This window comes from Rhinopithecus bieti, unplaced genomic scaffold (genome assembly GCF_001698545.2).
Source record: "Rhinopithecus bieti isolate Rb0 unplaced genomic scaffold, ASM169854v2 scaffold_65, whole genome shotgun sequence".
NCBI lineage: Eukaryota > Metazoa > Chordata > Mammalia > Primates > Cercopithecidae > Rhinopithecus > Rhinopithecus bieti.
In genome coordinates this window covers 5,632,583-5,647,629 of record NW_016803344.1, presented here as the reverse complement: position 1 = coordinate 5,647,629, position 15,047 = coordinate 5,632,583, and the positions used below count along the sequence as shown (strand labels likewise).

Genomic DNA, 15,047 nt, shown 5'->3' with positions numbered 1-15,047 from the left:
TCCCTCCCTCACTCCCTCCCTTCCTTCCTTCCTTCCTTCCTTCCTTCCTTCCTTCCTTCCTTCCTTCCATTTATTTATTTTGAGACAGAGTCTTGCTCTTGTAGCCCAGGCTGGGGTGCAATGGCACGATCTTGGCTCACTGCAGCCTCCCCTTCCCGGGTTGCAGCGATTCTCCTGCCTCGGACTCCCAAGTAGCTGGGATTACAAGTGCCTGCCACCATGCCTGGCTAATTTTTGTATTTTTAGTAGAAATGGGGGTTTCGTCTTGAAATCCTGACCTCGTGATCTGCCAGCCACAGCTTCCTAAAGTGCTGGGATCACAGGCATGAGCCACCATGCCCGGCCTAATTTTTTATTTTAAGAGAGGAGGTCTTGCTGTTACTATATTGCTCTGCTGGCCTTGAATTCCTAGGCTCCAGTGATCCTTCCAACTCAGCCTCACAAGTAGCTGAAGTTACAGGGCACACGAAAACTCCTGGCTCATTTTCATTATTAATAATAAAAGGTCAATCCACTAAGAACATAGTACCGCGGAGTGTGTATTTTTGGAACAGCAGAGCTGCAAAATATGTGAAGCGAAAACTAATAGAAATAGATAAATCCGGCCAGGTGTGGTGGCTCACGCCTGTAATCCCAGCACTTTCGGAGGCCGAGGCAGGTGGATCTCTTGAGGTCAGGGGTTCGAGACCAGCCTGGCCAACATGGTAAAACCCTGTTTCTACTAAAAATACAAAAATTAGCCGGGTGTGGTGGCGCATGCCTGTAATCCCATTTATTTGGGAGACTGAGGCAGAAGAATCGCTTGAACCCAGGAGGTGGAGTTTGCAGTGAGCTGAGATCATGCCACTGCACCCTAGCTTGAGCAGCAGAGGGAGACTCCATCTCAAAAAAAAAAAAAAAAAATTGGCTAGGCGCGATGGCTCACGCCCGTAATCCCAGCACTTCTGGAGGCCAAGGCAGGCAGATCACCTGAGCTCAGCCTGGCCAACATGGTGAAACCCCATCTCTACTAAAAATATAAAAATTAGCTGGGCATCGTGGTGGGTGCTTGTAATCCCAGCTACTCAGGAGGTTGAGGCAGGAGAATCACTTGAACCCGGGAGGCGGAGGTTGCAGTGAGTAGAGATCGCACCACTGCACCCCATCCTAGGTGACAGAGCAAGTCCCTGTGTCAAAAAAAAAATTGTCAAATTAATTACCCTTCAGAAATTTGGTTCCTAGTCTTGATACTCTCCAAAATTGGGTGTAATTATGGATTTCAAATCTTTAAAAAAAATTTTTTTTCTTGAGACAGAGTCTCTGTCACCAAGTCTGGAGTGCAGTGGCACGATCTCGGCTCACTGCAACCTCCACCTCCCAGATTCAAGCAGTTGTTCTGCCTCAGCCTCACAAGTAACTGGGATTACAAGTGCGTGCCACCATGCCCAGCTAAATTTGTATTTTTAGTAGAGATGGGGTTTTGCCATGTCGGCCAGGCTGGTCTCAAAATCCTGACCTCAAGTGATCCACCTGCCTCGGCCTCCCAAAGTGCTGGGACTATAGGCCTAAGCCACCACACCTGGCCAAATCTTTTAAAATTTAATGGGTACTATTCACAATAGCAAAGACATAGAGTCAACCTAAATACCCATTAATGGTAGACTGGATAAATAAAATGTGGTACATATACACCATGGAATACTATGCATGCATAAACAAGAACAAGATCATGTTCTCTGCAGGAACATAGATGGAACTGGAGGCCATTATCCTTAACAAACTAATGCAGGAACAGAAAACCAAATACAGCATATTCTCACTTATAAGTGGAAGCTAAATAATGAAAACACATGAAAAGAAAGAGGGTAACAATGGACAGGGGGCCTACTTGAGGAATGAGGGTGAGAAAAGGGAGAGGTTTAGGAAAAAAAAAAAAAACTGTTGGGTACTGTGCTTAGTACCGGGGTGATGAAATAGTCTGTACACCAAACCCCCAAGTCACCAGTTTACCTATGTACCAAACTGGCACATGTACCCCTGAACTAAAATAAAAGTTACATTTTTTTTTTTAATTTAATGGGTGACAAAACTTTGCCATACACTCACCAACAATGAACATTATCATTTTTAATTAAACCTTTTATTTTGAGACAATTGTAGATTCACACGCAGTTGTAAGAAAACACAGAGGGCCAGGCGTAGTGTCTCACGCCTATAATCCCAATACTTTGGGAAGCCAAGGCAGGCGGATCACCTGAGGTCAGGAGTTCGAGACCAGCCGGACCAACATGGAGAAATCCCATCTCTACTAAAAATACAAAATTAGGCGGGCGTGGTGGCACGTGCTTGTAATCCCAGTTACTGAGGAGGCTGAGGCACGAGAATTGCTTGAACTCGAGAGGAGGAGGTTGCGGTGAGCCAAGATTTTGCCATTGCATTCCAGCCTGGGCAACAAGAGTGAAACTCTGTCAAAAAAAAAAAAAAAAAATCTCAGCACTTTGGGAGGCCGAAGCGGGTGGATCATTTGAGGTGGGAAGTTCAAGACCAGGCTGGCCAACATGGTGAAATCCCATCTCTACTAAAAATACAAATATTAGCTGAGTGGTAGTGACATGCACCTGTAATGAGGCTGAGGTAGGAGAATGGCTTGAACCTGGGAGAGGTAGAGGTTGTGGTGAGCCTAGATTGCACCACTGCACTCCAGTCTGGGCGACAGAGTGAGACCCTGTCAAAGAAGAAAGAATGAAAGAAAGAAAGAGAGAGAGAGAGAAAGAAAGAAAACATAGAGAAATCCCAATTCCCTTTACTCATTTTCTCCCAATGGTGATATCTTGCAAAACCATAGTAAAACATCTCAACTAGGATATTGACAATGATAAAGCAAGATCCAGAACATTCCATCACCACAAAGTTTCCTCATGTCGCCCTTTTACAGCCGCACTCACCTCTCTCTTGCTCCCGTCCCCTACTTAATACCTAGCAACCACTAATCTGTGGTTCATTTCTATAATTTGGTCATTTCAAGAATGTTATAGAAATGAAATTATATACTATGTAATATATTGGAATTGGTTTTTGTCACTCAGCATAATTCACTAAGGATTCATCCAGGTTGCTGCATTTATCAATAGTTCATTCCTTTTTATTGCTGAGTATTATTTCATGGTATGACTGTACAAATTCGTTTAACTGTTCATCCATTAAAAGAATCTGGCTGGGCGTGGTGACTCATGCCTATAATCCCAGCACTTTGGGAGGCCAAGGCAGGAGGATCACTTGATGTCAGAAGTTCAAGACCAGTCTGTCAACATGGTGAAACCCCGTTTCTATTAAAAATACAAAAATTATCCGGATGTGGGAGTGTGTGCCTGTCATCCCAGCTACTTGGGAGGCTGAGGTACGAGAATCACTTTAAACCCGGGAGGCAGAGGTTGCAGTGAGCCAAGATCACGCCATTGCACTCCAGCCTGGGCAACAGAGCGAGACTCTGTCTCAAAAAAAAAAAAAAAAAAAAAAAAAAAAAAAAAAAAAAAAAAAAAAAAAGAAACTGAAACAATAGGAAATTGGCTATATCAGTTGTGACATAATATCCATAGGCTAGAATATTCTGTTGCCAGAGGTTGCATAAGGCCAGACTAAGGTGCTTGGACCTTCTCCTGAGACCAGCAGTCTCCAAAGTTTTGTTCATATGAACTTAACAGTACAAATATTAGCAAATATTTCATTAGCTGATATCTCAAAGCACAATATACAGTCAGGATGAGAGTCATCATTAATTAATGAGAGGGCGCGTAAATTCATATTTCTTTTCTTTTTTTTTTTTTGAGACAGAGTCTTGTTCTGTCACCCAGGCTGGAGTGCAGTGGCGCAATCGTGGCTCACTGCAACTTCTGCTTCCTGGGTTCAAACAATTCTTGTGCCTCAGCCTCCTGAGTAAAGCTGAGTTTACGGACGTGTGCCACAATGCCTGGCTAATTTTTGTATTTTTAGTAGATACAGGGTTTCACTATGTTGGCCAGGCTGGTCTGGAACTCCTGACCTCAAGTGATCCACTCGCCCCGGCTTCCAAAGTGCTGGGATTACAGGTGTGAGCCACTGCGCCTGGCCCGTAAATTCGTATTTCAAAGTGTCTTTTTGATCACTGTTTTCTCAAATTTTATTACATTCCTTACAACATGGCTGACAAAGACCAGCATTCATACCAGAAAGAGGAGACCTGTCAGCTATGTCCTTTTCTACTTGTTTGCTGTGCTGGTAATTTTCACAGTATCTGAAACTTGCCATTTCTTTGCAGGAATATTTTGAAGCCATTTGTCTGTTTCATAGGACAATGTAGTAACATGATCCTACGTTTAGTTAGACTAACAGGACTCATTATACACTGCAATGCACTGCAGAATGCTGAAAGGGATGCGTGAGGACCCTGCTGCCCACCCCCCAGGCGTGGACCCTCATTCTCTCAGGAAGTCTCTGCTTCACATCTGCCCTCATGACACTGGCTCTCAGACAGAGGTCAGATGTACCGATCAAGTGAGGCCAAAACATTTACTATGTCATACAAGAGCTTAATTCTTATTTTTATTTTATGTATTTTTTTTGAGACGGAGTCTCACTCTGTTGCCCAGGCTGGAGTGCAGTGGCGCGATCTCTGCTCACTGCAAGCTCCGCCTCCCGGGTTCACGCCATTCTCCTGCCTCAGCCTTCTGAGTAGCTGGGACTATAGGCGCCCGCCACCTCGCCCGGCTAATTTTTTTCTATTTTTAGTAGACATGGGGTTTCACCGTGTTAGCCAGCATGGTCTCGATCTCCTGACCTTGTGATCTGCCTGCCTCTGCCTCCCAAAGTGCTGGGATTACAGGCGTGAGCCACGCGCCCGACCAGAAGACCTTCTTTTCTCATTTTTAGGTTAAAAAATGAATAGAGGCCGGACGCGGTGGCTCACGCCTGTAATCCCGGCACTTTGGGAGGTGGAGGCTGGCGGATCACCTGAGGTCGGGAGTTCGAGACCAGCCTGACCAACATGGTGAAACCCCGTCTCTACTAAATATACAAAATTAGACAGGCGTGGTGGCATATGCCTGTAATCCCAGCTACTCGGGAGGCTGAGGCAGGAGAATCACTTGAATCCGGAGGCGGAGGTTGGAGTGAACAGAGATCATGCCACTGCACTCCAGCCTGGGCAACAAGAGTGCAACTCTGTCTCAAAAAAGGAAAAACAAAATTAGCTGGGTGTGGTGGTGCGTGCCTGTAATCCCAGTTACTCAGGAGGCTGAGATAGGAGAATTACTTGAACCGGGGAGGCAGAGGTTGCAGCCAGACTAGATGGTGCCACTGCACTCCAGCGTGGGCGACAGAGCAAGACTCCATCTCAAAAAAAAAAAAAAAAAAAAAAAAAAGAAAAAAAAAAAAAGAAAAGAAAAGAAAATTCAGGGGAAAAAAGCAATTAAAAAAACCATAACTATAAAAATAATACAGATTACGAAACAACTATTTACATGAACATTTACATTTTATTAGTTATAAGTAATCTAGAGATGATTAAACTGTATGGGGGGGATGTGCGTAGGTTATATGCCAATACTACCTCATTTTATATGAGGGATTTGAGCATAGAAGGATTTTGGAGTCCACAGGGGTCCTGAAACCAATCCCCCCTTCCCATGCCTAGGGATGACTGAATTATACAGCAGCAAAAATGAATATACTCAAGCTATATGCATGAGTCTCACAAATATAATGCTCACAGAAAAAAGTAAGTTGCAGAAGGGTAAATACGGTTGATACATAAAGGTTTTAAACACAGAAAGAACTGTTTAATGACTACGGATGCAGTAAAAGTATAAGAAATGTATGCAGGCCGGGCGCGGTGGCTCAAGCCTGTAATCCCAGCACTTTGGGAGGTCGAGACGGGCGGATCACGAGGTCAGGAGATCGAGACCATCCTGGCTAACACGGTGAAACCCCGTCTCTACTTAAAAAATACAAAAAAATTAGCCGGGCGAGATGGCGGGCGCCTGTAGTCCCAGCTACTTGGGAGGCTGAGGCGAGAGAATGGCGTAAACCTGGGAGGCGGAGCTTGCAGTGAGCTGAGATCCGGCCACTGCACTCCAGCCTGCGCGACAGAGCGAGACTCCTCACAAAAAAAAAAAAAGAAATGTATGCAAACTTATTTAAATTCAGGGTGGTGGTTATATGGAGTAAGGCGAATGTTTGGGATGTCAGTAGGTACCTGACAAATGACAACTTTACTTTGTTTTTGTTTTTTTTTTGAGATAGGGTCTTGCTCTTTTGCCCAGGCTGGAGTGCTGTAGTGGGATGATAGCTCATGCAGCCTCGATCTCCGGGCTCAAGCGAGCCTCCCTCCCGCCTCAGCGTCCCAAGTAGCTGGGACTACAAGCGCACGCCACCACGCCCGGCTAATTTTTAAATTTTTTTGTAGAGATGAGGTCTCACTATGTTGCCCAGGCTGGTCTTGAACTCCTGGACTCAAGCGATCCTCCCACCTTGGCCTCCCAAACTGGTGGCTGGGATCACAGGTGTGAGCGACTGCGCCTGGCCTGCAACTTTACTTATAATAATCTGTGTGGTAGGTGTCATTTGGCCCATTTTACAGGAAATTGAGGCACAGGGAAGTGAACTGGCGGAATTTCAGTTCCGCTGGGTTTTGACACTGAATTAACTGGCTGAACCAGCGAGAGGACGACCCGGCTGGCTCTCACGCCTCTCACAGCGCTCACTTCCGGACCGGTGAGTGAGATTCCTGCCCCGCCCTGCGCGTTGGGCCCCGCCCCAGCGGGTCATGAATATGCAAGTATGGGGAAGATATTTAAAGGCGCCGGCGCCACGCGTATATCCCTACCCGGCGCCGCCCGCCCAGTGCGTGTCCCTAGACTGAGGCCCAGCCCCCTTCGCCTGTTTCTATCACGAGCGCCGCCAGCATGTCTGACAAACTGCCCTACAAAGTCGGTGAGTTCCAGGACCTGCAGCCAGTTGCTGCCGCTCGGCACCCGCCCGGGGTTTGTTCGTGGCGGGGGCTGCAGGGCCGACTCGGGGCGCTCTGGACCCCTGGAATCGCAGGTTCGGCGCGTTTCTGGCCGCGCGAAGCCACCTGGAAGTTGGAGTGCTCGCGCGGCCGTGAGAGGGCTGTTCCGGGTGGCTGCGGACTACAAGTCCCAGCATGCCCCGCGACGCCGGGGCCGCCGCGCTGGCTGAGAGCCGCAAACAGGCGGCGTGCTCCGCGGGAGAGCACACCTGGCCGCGGCCTGGGACGGCTGGCATCTGCCGGACCCTGCTCAGGGGGCCTACGCCCGGCCTGCTGGGCCTGGACCGGACGCTGTCCAGCTGGGCGGCCCCGACGAGTTTCCACCCCTCTCTGGGCCTCCTACAGGGACGACGAGGGCACTGGTGCCCCGGAAGGTGTATGAAGAGAGGCCTGGAAAGCGAGCCCCAGGCCGGCTCCGGTCCTTTCCCCTGAGACTTTGGGCCAGTTACCCAAACTGTGGGGTCCCTCACCCCGCCAGCAGGGGCAGCCTTGCAGAAATCTTGAAGAAAATTTGGAGTGATTAGAAAAATCCTGCTGTCCCACCAATTGAAGTGTGATACAGGGATAGTTAAACGTTTACTTAGCGTTTCGTGTGGGATCGGCACTGCCTTCTAGGTTTATTTTAGTCTTATGGCTCTGTAGGGAAACTGTTCTCGTTTTATGATGAGAATCCTAAGGCAGAGGTAACTTGCCCTCAGTCTTACAGCTGGTGGCGATGGAGCAAGATTGGAACGCAGGCCATCTAGACCTCTGAGCGTACCCTTTCACCACTGTGTGCAAGCCAATACACGCGGAACAATCCTAATGAGTTTTCAGCAAAAACCAGTTCAGTCTGGCTAGTAGCTTTTCAAGGAACTTCGACACTATTAGACCGGGTGTGGTGGCTCACCCCTGTAATCCCAGCACTTTGGGAGGCCAAGGTGGGAGAATCACTTGAGGTGAAGAGTTTGAGACCAGCCTCGCCAACGTGGTGAAACGCTATCTCTACTAAAAACGCAAAAATTAGCCGGGCGTGGTGGCGGGGCCTTCAATCCCAGCTACTTGGTAGGCTGAGGCAGGAGAATTGTTTGAACTGGGAAACGGAGGTTACAGTGAGCTGAGATTGCACCACCACACTCCAGCCTGGGCAACAGAGCAAGACCCTGTCTCAAAAAAAAAAAAAAAAAGACACTATTAAGTCTGGAGAATGGCATCCACGTTTATGGGACACTTGCTGTATATCTGGTGATTTACGTGTGTTTGCAGAATAATCTTCGTAGAGGTGGACATTATCCCCTGATAGAACACGAAACTGAGGCCCTTGGGAAGTGACTTGCAAAGATTCAGTTAAAGTAGTTCATCAAGTTGCTACCAGAGTAGACTGTCTCCATTGTGTGAATGCTGGAACTGAACCCAGAAAAGTTATGTCAAGGTCACATCAATAGTAGAGCTGGAATGGGGGCTTGTCATACTGTGGAGAGATTAGTGGGTCAGGATTGGGGCCATTGGGTTACGTGGGTGGAGATAAAGCTGGGTTTGGGAGAGGGGGAGCTTAGCTGGGTGGGGCTGGAGGAAGGAGGCCCTGCTGTACGCCAGATCTTGATCATATGGCGTTTTCTTTACTTGGGGTGTATAGCAAGCTAGGGATGATTATCCTGTCTTTACAGATGAAGAAACTGATGTTTAGAGGGGCTCTTGCTGTTCCTCTTGAGTTGTCCTGGGGACAGGTGTTCCTGTGACTTCTGCAAGTCCTTAGCTCCAGAGATTGGAGCATCTACCCTCTCCTGTGCCCTTGGAGTTGAGGGTCCCACAGAAAACTGTGGGGCTTGCACAGTGTCCTCGAGGGCACTGAAGGAGTTACTTTTAGCTGGAGGGACATGTGGTGGTGGAGGGGTGGAGCTTAGCAGCACAGGGCATAACCCATTGTCCCATACAGCCGGGCCCCTCCCAGGAGGGGCCTTGAGAGGGGCCTCTGGTGTAGCCCTGCCTGACTGCCGGTTCTGGTTCTGCTGTTAATTGGCTACGGAACCTGCAGCAAACTCCTCTCTGGGTTCTTTCCTCCTTAGTAAATGCTGGGACTCGGGCTAGGTTCAGATTTGTGTTGTTTTTCTTTGCCACCCTTGTCATGTGCCAGCCCCTCTCATGGATCTTCTTTCATTCAGTTCTGATGACGGATATGGTCAGTAAACAGTTGCTGACCCCTTCTCTGAGCCAGGTCATGCTGGAGACACAAAGGTGACCCAAGGACAGGGGTGGCACAGATATGCCATTTTATGTGAGCAGATCTGCCACTTGTCTGTCTCCATGGTCACCACCCCAGTTCTGGTCTCCTTGCATGTCTCCCGGGACCTCTTGCTCCACAGATCCACGCAGCAGCCAATGGGGTCTTTTCAAAAGACAAAGCTGGTCTTTGCATGCTGGCTCCCTGAAAACAGTGGAGTCCCCACTTCACTGGGACTGAAGTCCCAACTCACCCCTCTATTTGAGTCACCCTGGTGCACTCTTTGTTCCTCTAGCAGGGATATACTAAGTTCTTTACTGTTTCCAGGTTTTTTTCAGCACCTACTGTGCCAGGTACTGTATTAGGTGCTTGGGAGGAGACTTCCAGGCCGATAACTGCTTGGGTTAAAGCCCTGAGGTGGGAATGAGTGGAGCTTGCCTGAAGTTGGTCAGGAAGCCTGTGTGTTGAGCAGCTAGTGAGGGGGGGAAGTGGAGAGATGGAGGAGGGGCAGGCAGTCATGCAGATGGGGCCCGAAGATTGAGGGAAGCCATTGGAGGATTTGCTTGTTTTGTTTAGTAGAATAATGGAGGTGATGTAACTTACATTTTTAAAAGCCTCCCTCCTCTGGCTACTGTGGGGAGAATGGCATGTTAGAGCATGGGACCAGTGAAGAGGCTGTAGCAGTGTCCAACTGAGAAGTGGCAGTTTCTTTCTTTCTTTATTGTTCTTTTTTTTTTGGAGACAGAGTCTCCCTCTTTCACCCAGGCTGGAGTGCAGTGGTGCTATTTTGGCTCACTGCAACCTCTGCCTCCCAGGTTCAAGTGATTCTCTGCCTCAGCCTCCTGAGTAGCTGGGATTATAAGTGCCCGCCACTACGCCTGACTAATTTTTGTATTTTTAGTAGAGACAGGGTTTCACCATGTTGGCCCAGTGGTCTGGAACTCCTGACCTCAAGTGATCCGCCTGCCTCGGCCTCCCAAAGTGCTGGGATTATAGGCATGAGCCACCGCGCCTGGCCTGAGAAGTGACACTTTAGATGAAGGTGGTGAGATGCGGTTGGATTGCTTATATATTTCGCTTGTTGAGCCAGAAACATGCTGATTGAGGTGAAAGGGGAAAAGAGGAATCAAATCTTAAGTTTTTGGGCAGAGTTGCTGGTTGAATGGTGGTTTCATTTCCTAAAATGGGAAGATTGGGAGAGTAACGGGTAGTAGGGGCAAGGAGCCACGAGGACTCCAACATGACACATAATAGATCTGATTGGACATCCAAGTGGAGGTGCCGTGGAGGCAGTTGGATCACATTGAATCTCAAGTTCAGGGAAGTAGTTTGGGTTGGAGATAAATACGTGGGAGTCATCCTGGTAGAGAAGGTATGTAAAGCCATAAGACTGGATGAGCTTAATTGGTAAACATTAGAGAACTGGGAGATGATGAAGCCCTGAGGGCCCCCAAACGCTAAAGTCTTAGCTAAAGAGGAACCAAGAAGGTAGGTGGAAAAGCACAGGACAGAGTCGCAGAAGCCAAGTAAAGAAAGGGTTTCAGGAAGGAGGACAAGTAATTTGTGCGATCTGTGCTGCCGGGAGAAACATGGTCATGGGTAATTTTGCATTAGGTGTGGAGGTCAGGCTGGTCTTGGGACAAAAGAGCAGTTTCAGTGGAGTATGGAAGTCCTTAAGGAGGAGAGGGGATGTGGAATCGGGCTCCATGGAGCAGGGACAGCTCATCTATTTTATTTTGTTGTTTTTGAGACTGAGTCTCACTCTGTCATCCAGGCTGGAGTGCAGTGGCATGATCTCAGCTCATTGTAGCCTCTGCCTCCCAGATTCAAGTGATGCCCCTGCCAGCCTCCTGAGTAGCTGGGATTACAGACACTTACCACCACATGGCTAATTTTTGTATTTTTATTAGAGACGGTGTTTCACCATGTTGGTCAGGCTGTTCTTGAACTCCTGACCTCAAGTGATCCGCCCACCTTGGCCTCCCAAAGTGCTGAGATTACAGGTGTGAGCCACCACGCCTGGCCAGCTCATCTTTGGTAACAGGAAAGAGTGCCTGGTTTGAAGCTGTAGATGACTGCTATAGGTGACTGGTGGATTCCATAGGGGAAAAGTGGCCTGGTTCTCAATTCATCTCAGTGAATTGGAAAGTGAGATTGTCATTCGACGGGGAAAGGTGTTGGAGGGTTGAGGAAAGTAGAAAATGGGAGTAAATTTACTAGGAAAATGTCATAAGGTTGCTGCAATGTGCTATGTGTCTTTTATGGTGTTAACAAATGTGATGTGTTGGCCAGGTGTGGTGGCTCACACCTGTAATCCCAGCACTTTGGGAGGCTGAGGCGGGTGGATCACGAGGTCGGGAGTTCAAGACCAGCCTGGCCAACATGCTGAAACCTCGTGTCCTCTAAAATACAAAATTAGCTGGGCATAGTGGCGCATTCCTGCAATCCTAACTATTGGGGAGGCTGAGGCAGGAGAATTGCTTGAACTGGGACCCTGGAGGCGGAGGTTGCAGTGAGCTGAGATCGCGCCACTGCACCCCAGCCTGGTCTACAGAGCCAGACTATGTCTCAAAATAAATAAGTAAATAATTAAATGTGATGTCTTGGTGTGGTTGTGATTGTCCTCCTGCTGGGTTCAGTGGCTCTGGTGCAGTGGAGGGTCGGGTTTAATTGGGCTGAGAGTTTTGCCAAGTGAGTTCTCAAAGGGAAAGGGGCAGAAGGGACAGTAGAAATTGGTAGGATGAATTGAATAGAAGTTCTGACCTGACAGGCCACAGCCTTGTTGGAACTCCCTCCAGAGAGGGAGAAACCCAGAAAGATGAGATATGGTTAGAGTTGGGTGCTGGAAGTCCAGATTTCCAATGAGAGCTATCATTGATGATGGCCTAGCGGGGTAGGAGGGCTGGGGTGGGTGGCTTGAGTTGAGGCACAGCCAGAGTGGTCTTTCATGCAGGAGGCATGTTTCATTCTGAAATTGTTACAATGCACTGTAGGAAGCTGACTGACTTAGATAATTTTATTATTAAATTCTTAGATTATTAAATTCTCTACAGCATCCTTTGTCTCCCACCGCCTACCTCTTTGGGTGATTGGCAGCATCTAAGCTTCCCTAAAGATAAAATCACCAGGAGTCTTAGACCTGCTGAATCAGATTTTCCAGGAGAGATTTACAAGCATGCCAGAGGAGCATCCCTTATTGGGGAAGTCTGCAAACTTTGACCTAGGGACTGACCTAGGGTATGACCTTGGAAATGGACCAAGTGTGATAGGGGAGAGAGGAGGTTGAGATGGATCAGAGGGAAGAGTATTGAGATAGTGAGTTAGCTCGTAATAATATCCTTCTTTCCTGCCTGAGAATTTGAACAAATTCGAGACATTTTAGGTGGCAGATAGCACCTGAAATATACTTTTATTACTAATAACCTTGAAGCCAGAGGATGTAGATTGGTATTTTAGGTGGCAGATAGCACCCAAAATACTACCTTTTATTACTAATAACCTCGAAGCCAGAGGATATAGATTAATATGAAATCCAAATGATCCTGCTGACTGAACCCTCAGATAGAGCAGTTACCCAGTCAGTTGCAGGCAAAGTAGGCCAGGGTAGGTTGGTCTCTGGAAAAGCAGAGAACACCAGCTTCCTGCAAGTGGGCAGGTGAGTGCTTGCTTGCAGAAAGAAGGGAGAGCTAAGCTGAGCACACCATTTATTCCTGTCATTTTACTGGTCCGGCAAGTTCACCCCACCTCCCCTGGGGCAGAGGCCAAGAGCATTAGTTATACGGATGAGTTCCTCCAGGTGAAAAGAAACATCAGGAGTGGGGAAGCATTTTCACATCTGAAAGGAGATCAAGGAACTGTCATATCCAAAGTGTTAGATAGTGTTTATGAGCGTTGAATCACCAGGAATGATGACTGAGAGAGGGCTATGGACAACCAGAAGCTAATGTCTTTAGGGAGTGAGGAGTGACCTGGAGGTTGATAGGTGTCAGCAGAAAGGCAGGGTAGTAGGAAGTGTCATGTGAGCTGTTTTCAAAGGGGCACTTCTTTATGTTGTAATTTTGTGTCCCTGTGTGATTAAATGTGTTCTCCCACAAGTCAGAAAGGGGCAGGTAGGCAGGGACCATGTCTTTCTTGAGTACTCTGGTTTCATAAATACTTGTTGAATGAGTGAGAGAATGTGGTGACAGTGCTAAGCCCTGGTGTGTTGATTCCACACGTGGATCAGGGTCCACACACAGTGACCACCCCTCTGGGTTGGTGGGACAAAGGGGCTCACGGAACTCCCACCTACTTCTCCCCGTAGCTGACATCGGACTGGCTGCCTGGGGACGCAAGGCCCTGGACATTGCTGAGAACGAGATGCCGGGCCTGATGCGTATGCGGGAGCAGTACTCGGCCTCCAAGCCACTGAAGGGCGCTCGTATCGCCGGCTGCCTGCACATGACGGTGGAGACAGCCGTCCTCATTGAGACCCTCGTCGCCCTGGGTGCTGAGGTGAGGCCCACAGCTGTAACACCCCAGAGTCCTTGCCCTCCCTGGGTTCAGCCAGGGAAGAAGACGACTGTGCTGGGGTGGGGACCTTCCAGGTGTGGAGCCAACCCTGGGCCTGGAGGGGCTCCTCTCTCTCATTGGGTTTCCTCCCCGTTGCCCAGTGCTGCCACACTTTGTGGTGAGTGTTCTGCAGATTTTCTCCCTGGCTGGGAAGGTCACTGTTGGCTACCCTCAAGGCATCCTCCTGATGGATGCTCTGTCAGGAAAACTCAATGCCCATGTCCTACTTAGTCCTGTAAGGGCCAGCTTGCCTTGGCCCTCCTGGGGTCACAGGCCTACCCTGGACCCATTATGGTTGGCCAGATGATGGCAGCTCTGATTGGTTCAGCCTGGGTCATGTGTGCCAATGAATGACAGCTCTCCTGAGGTCTGAGAGTCAAGAAGCAAGCTGGTTTCGCACAGCAGGGTAGGACAGTGCAGCCAAAACCCACAGAGGGGCTCAGGGCTCAGTCCTTGGATCTCTTCTTTCTTTTCAGCATTCACTCTTGGAGGTCTGATTTTATAGCTTTAGATACTATTTATCTGGTGATGACTCCCACATTTTGTACTAGCCTGGACTTCTCTTGGAACTCCAGACTGGCATATCCAGGAGCGGGGCATTGACGCTACCTGGAGGTCTAGTACTCATCTCAGGCAGAACATGTTCAAACAGACTCAGGATTTTCTGCCCACTCTTCTTCCCGAAGCCTTCCCCACCTGAGTAAATGGAACCTCCACTCCAGCCTTCTGGGTTCTCTCAGTTCAAGAATCTGGGAGTCATCTCCTCCCCACCCTTTCCTCCCCGCTCCCAACCCCTTTTACTCCAACACCTCATCCCTCAGCAAATCCTGTCAGTGCAGCCTTCAGAGTAGACCCAGGATGTGACAACTTCTCATCACCTCCACTGCTACTGTCATATTTCTTTTTTTTTTTTTTTGGAGACGGAGTCTCGCTCTGCCGCCCAGGCTGGAGTGCAGTGGCCGGATCTCAGCTCACTGCAAGCTCCACTTCCCGGGCTCACACCATTCTCCTGCCTCAGCCTCCCAAGTAGCAGGGACTACAGGCGCCTGCCACCTCGCCTGGCTAGTTTTTTGTAGTTTTTAGTAGAGACAGGGTTTCACCGTGTTAGCCAGGATGGTCTTGATCTCCTGAACTTGTGATCCGCCCGTCTCGGCCTCCCAAAGTGCTGGGATTACAGGCTTGAGCCACCGCACCCGGCCTACTGTCATATTTCTTGTCTGGAGTCTTCTCCAACAGTTTCTTCAGTTGTCTCCTTGCTGCCACCCTTTCCCTTCC

The 15,047-nt window shown here is 48.7% G+C and overlaps 1 protein-coding gene and 1 long non-coding RNA gene across 4 annotated transcripts in view; both read left to right on the top strand.

Annotated features, from left to right (window-relative positions):
• Positions 1-6,737: 6,737 nt before the first annotated feature.
• Positions 6,738-15,047, top strand: part of AHCY (adenosylhomocysteinase) — a 26,162-nt gene continuing 17,852 nt past the window's right edge. The window contains exons 1-2 of one of the 3 annotated variants that reach the window (XM_017878578.1): positions 6,738-6,945; positions 13,525-13,715. In XM_017878578.1, the coding sequence (XP_017734067.1) occupies positions 6,918-6,945; positions 13,525-13,715 (219 nt within the window). In that variant the 5' untranslated portion in view covers positions 6,738-6,917. Of the gene's footprint in view, positions 6,946-7,180; positions 8,433-13,524; positions 13,716-15,047 lie in introns of those variants that run through there. The other 2 variants (XM_017878582.1, XM_017878573.1) reach the window with 2 other exon arrangements.
• On the top strand, positions 7,010-7,915 carry LOC108533717 (uncharacterized). The gene has a single exon (XR_001886805.1). It is a non-coding gene; the product is annotated as an uncharacterized LOC108533717 (long non-coding RNA).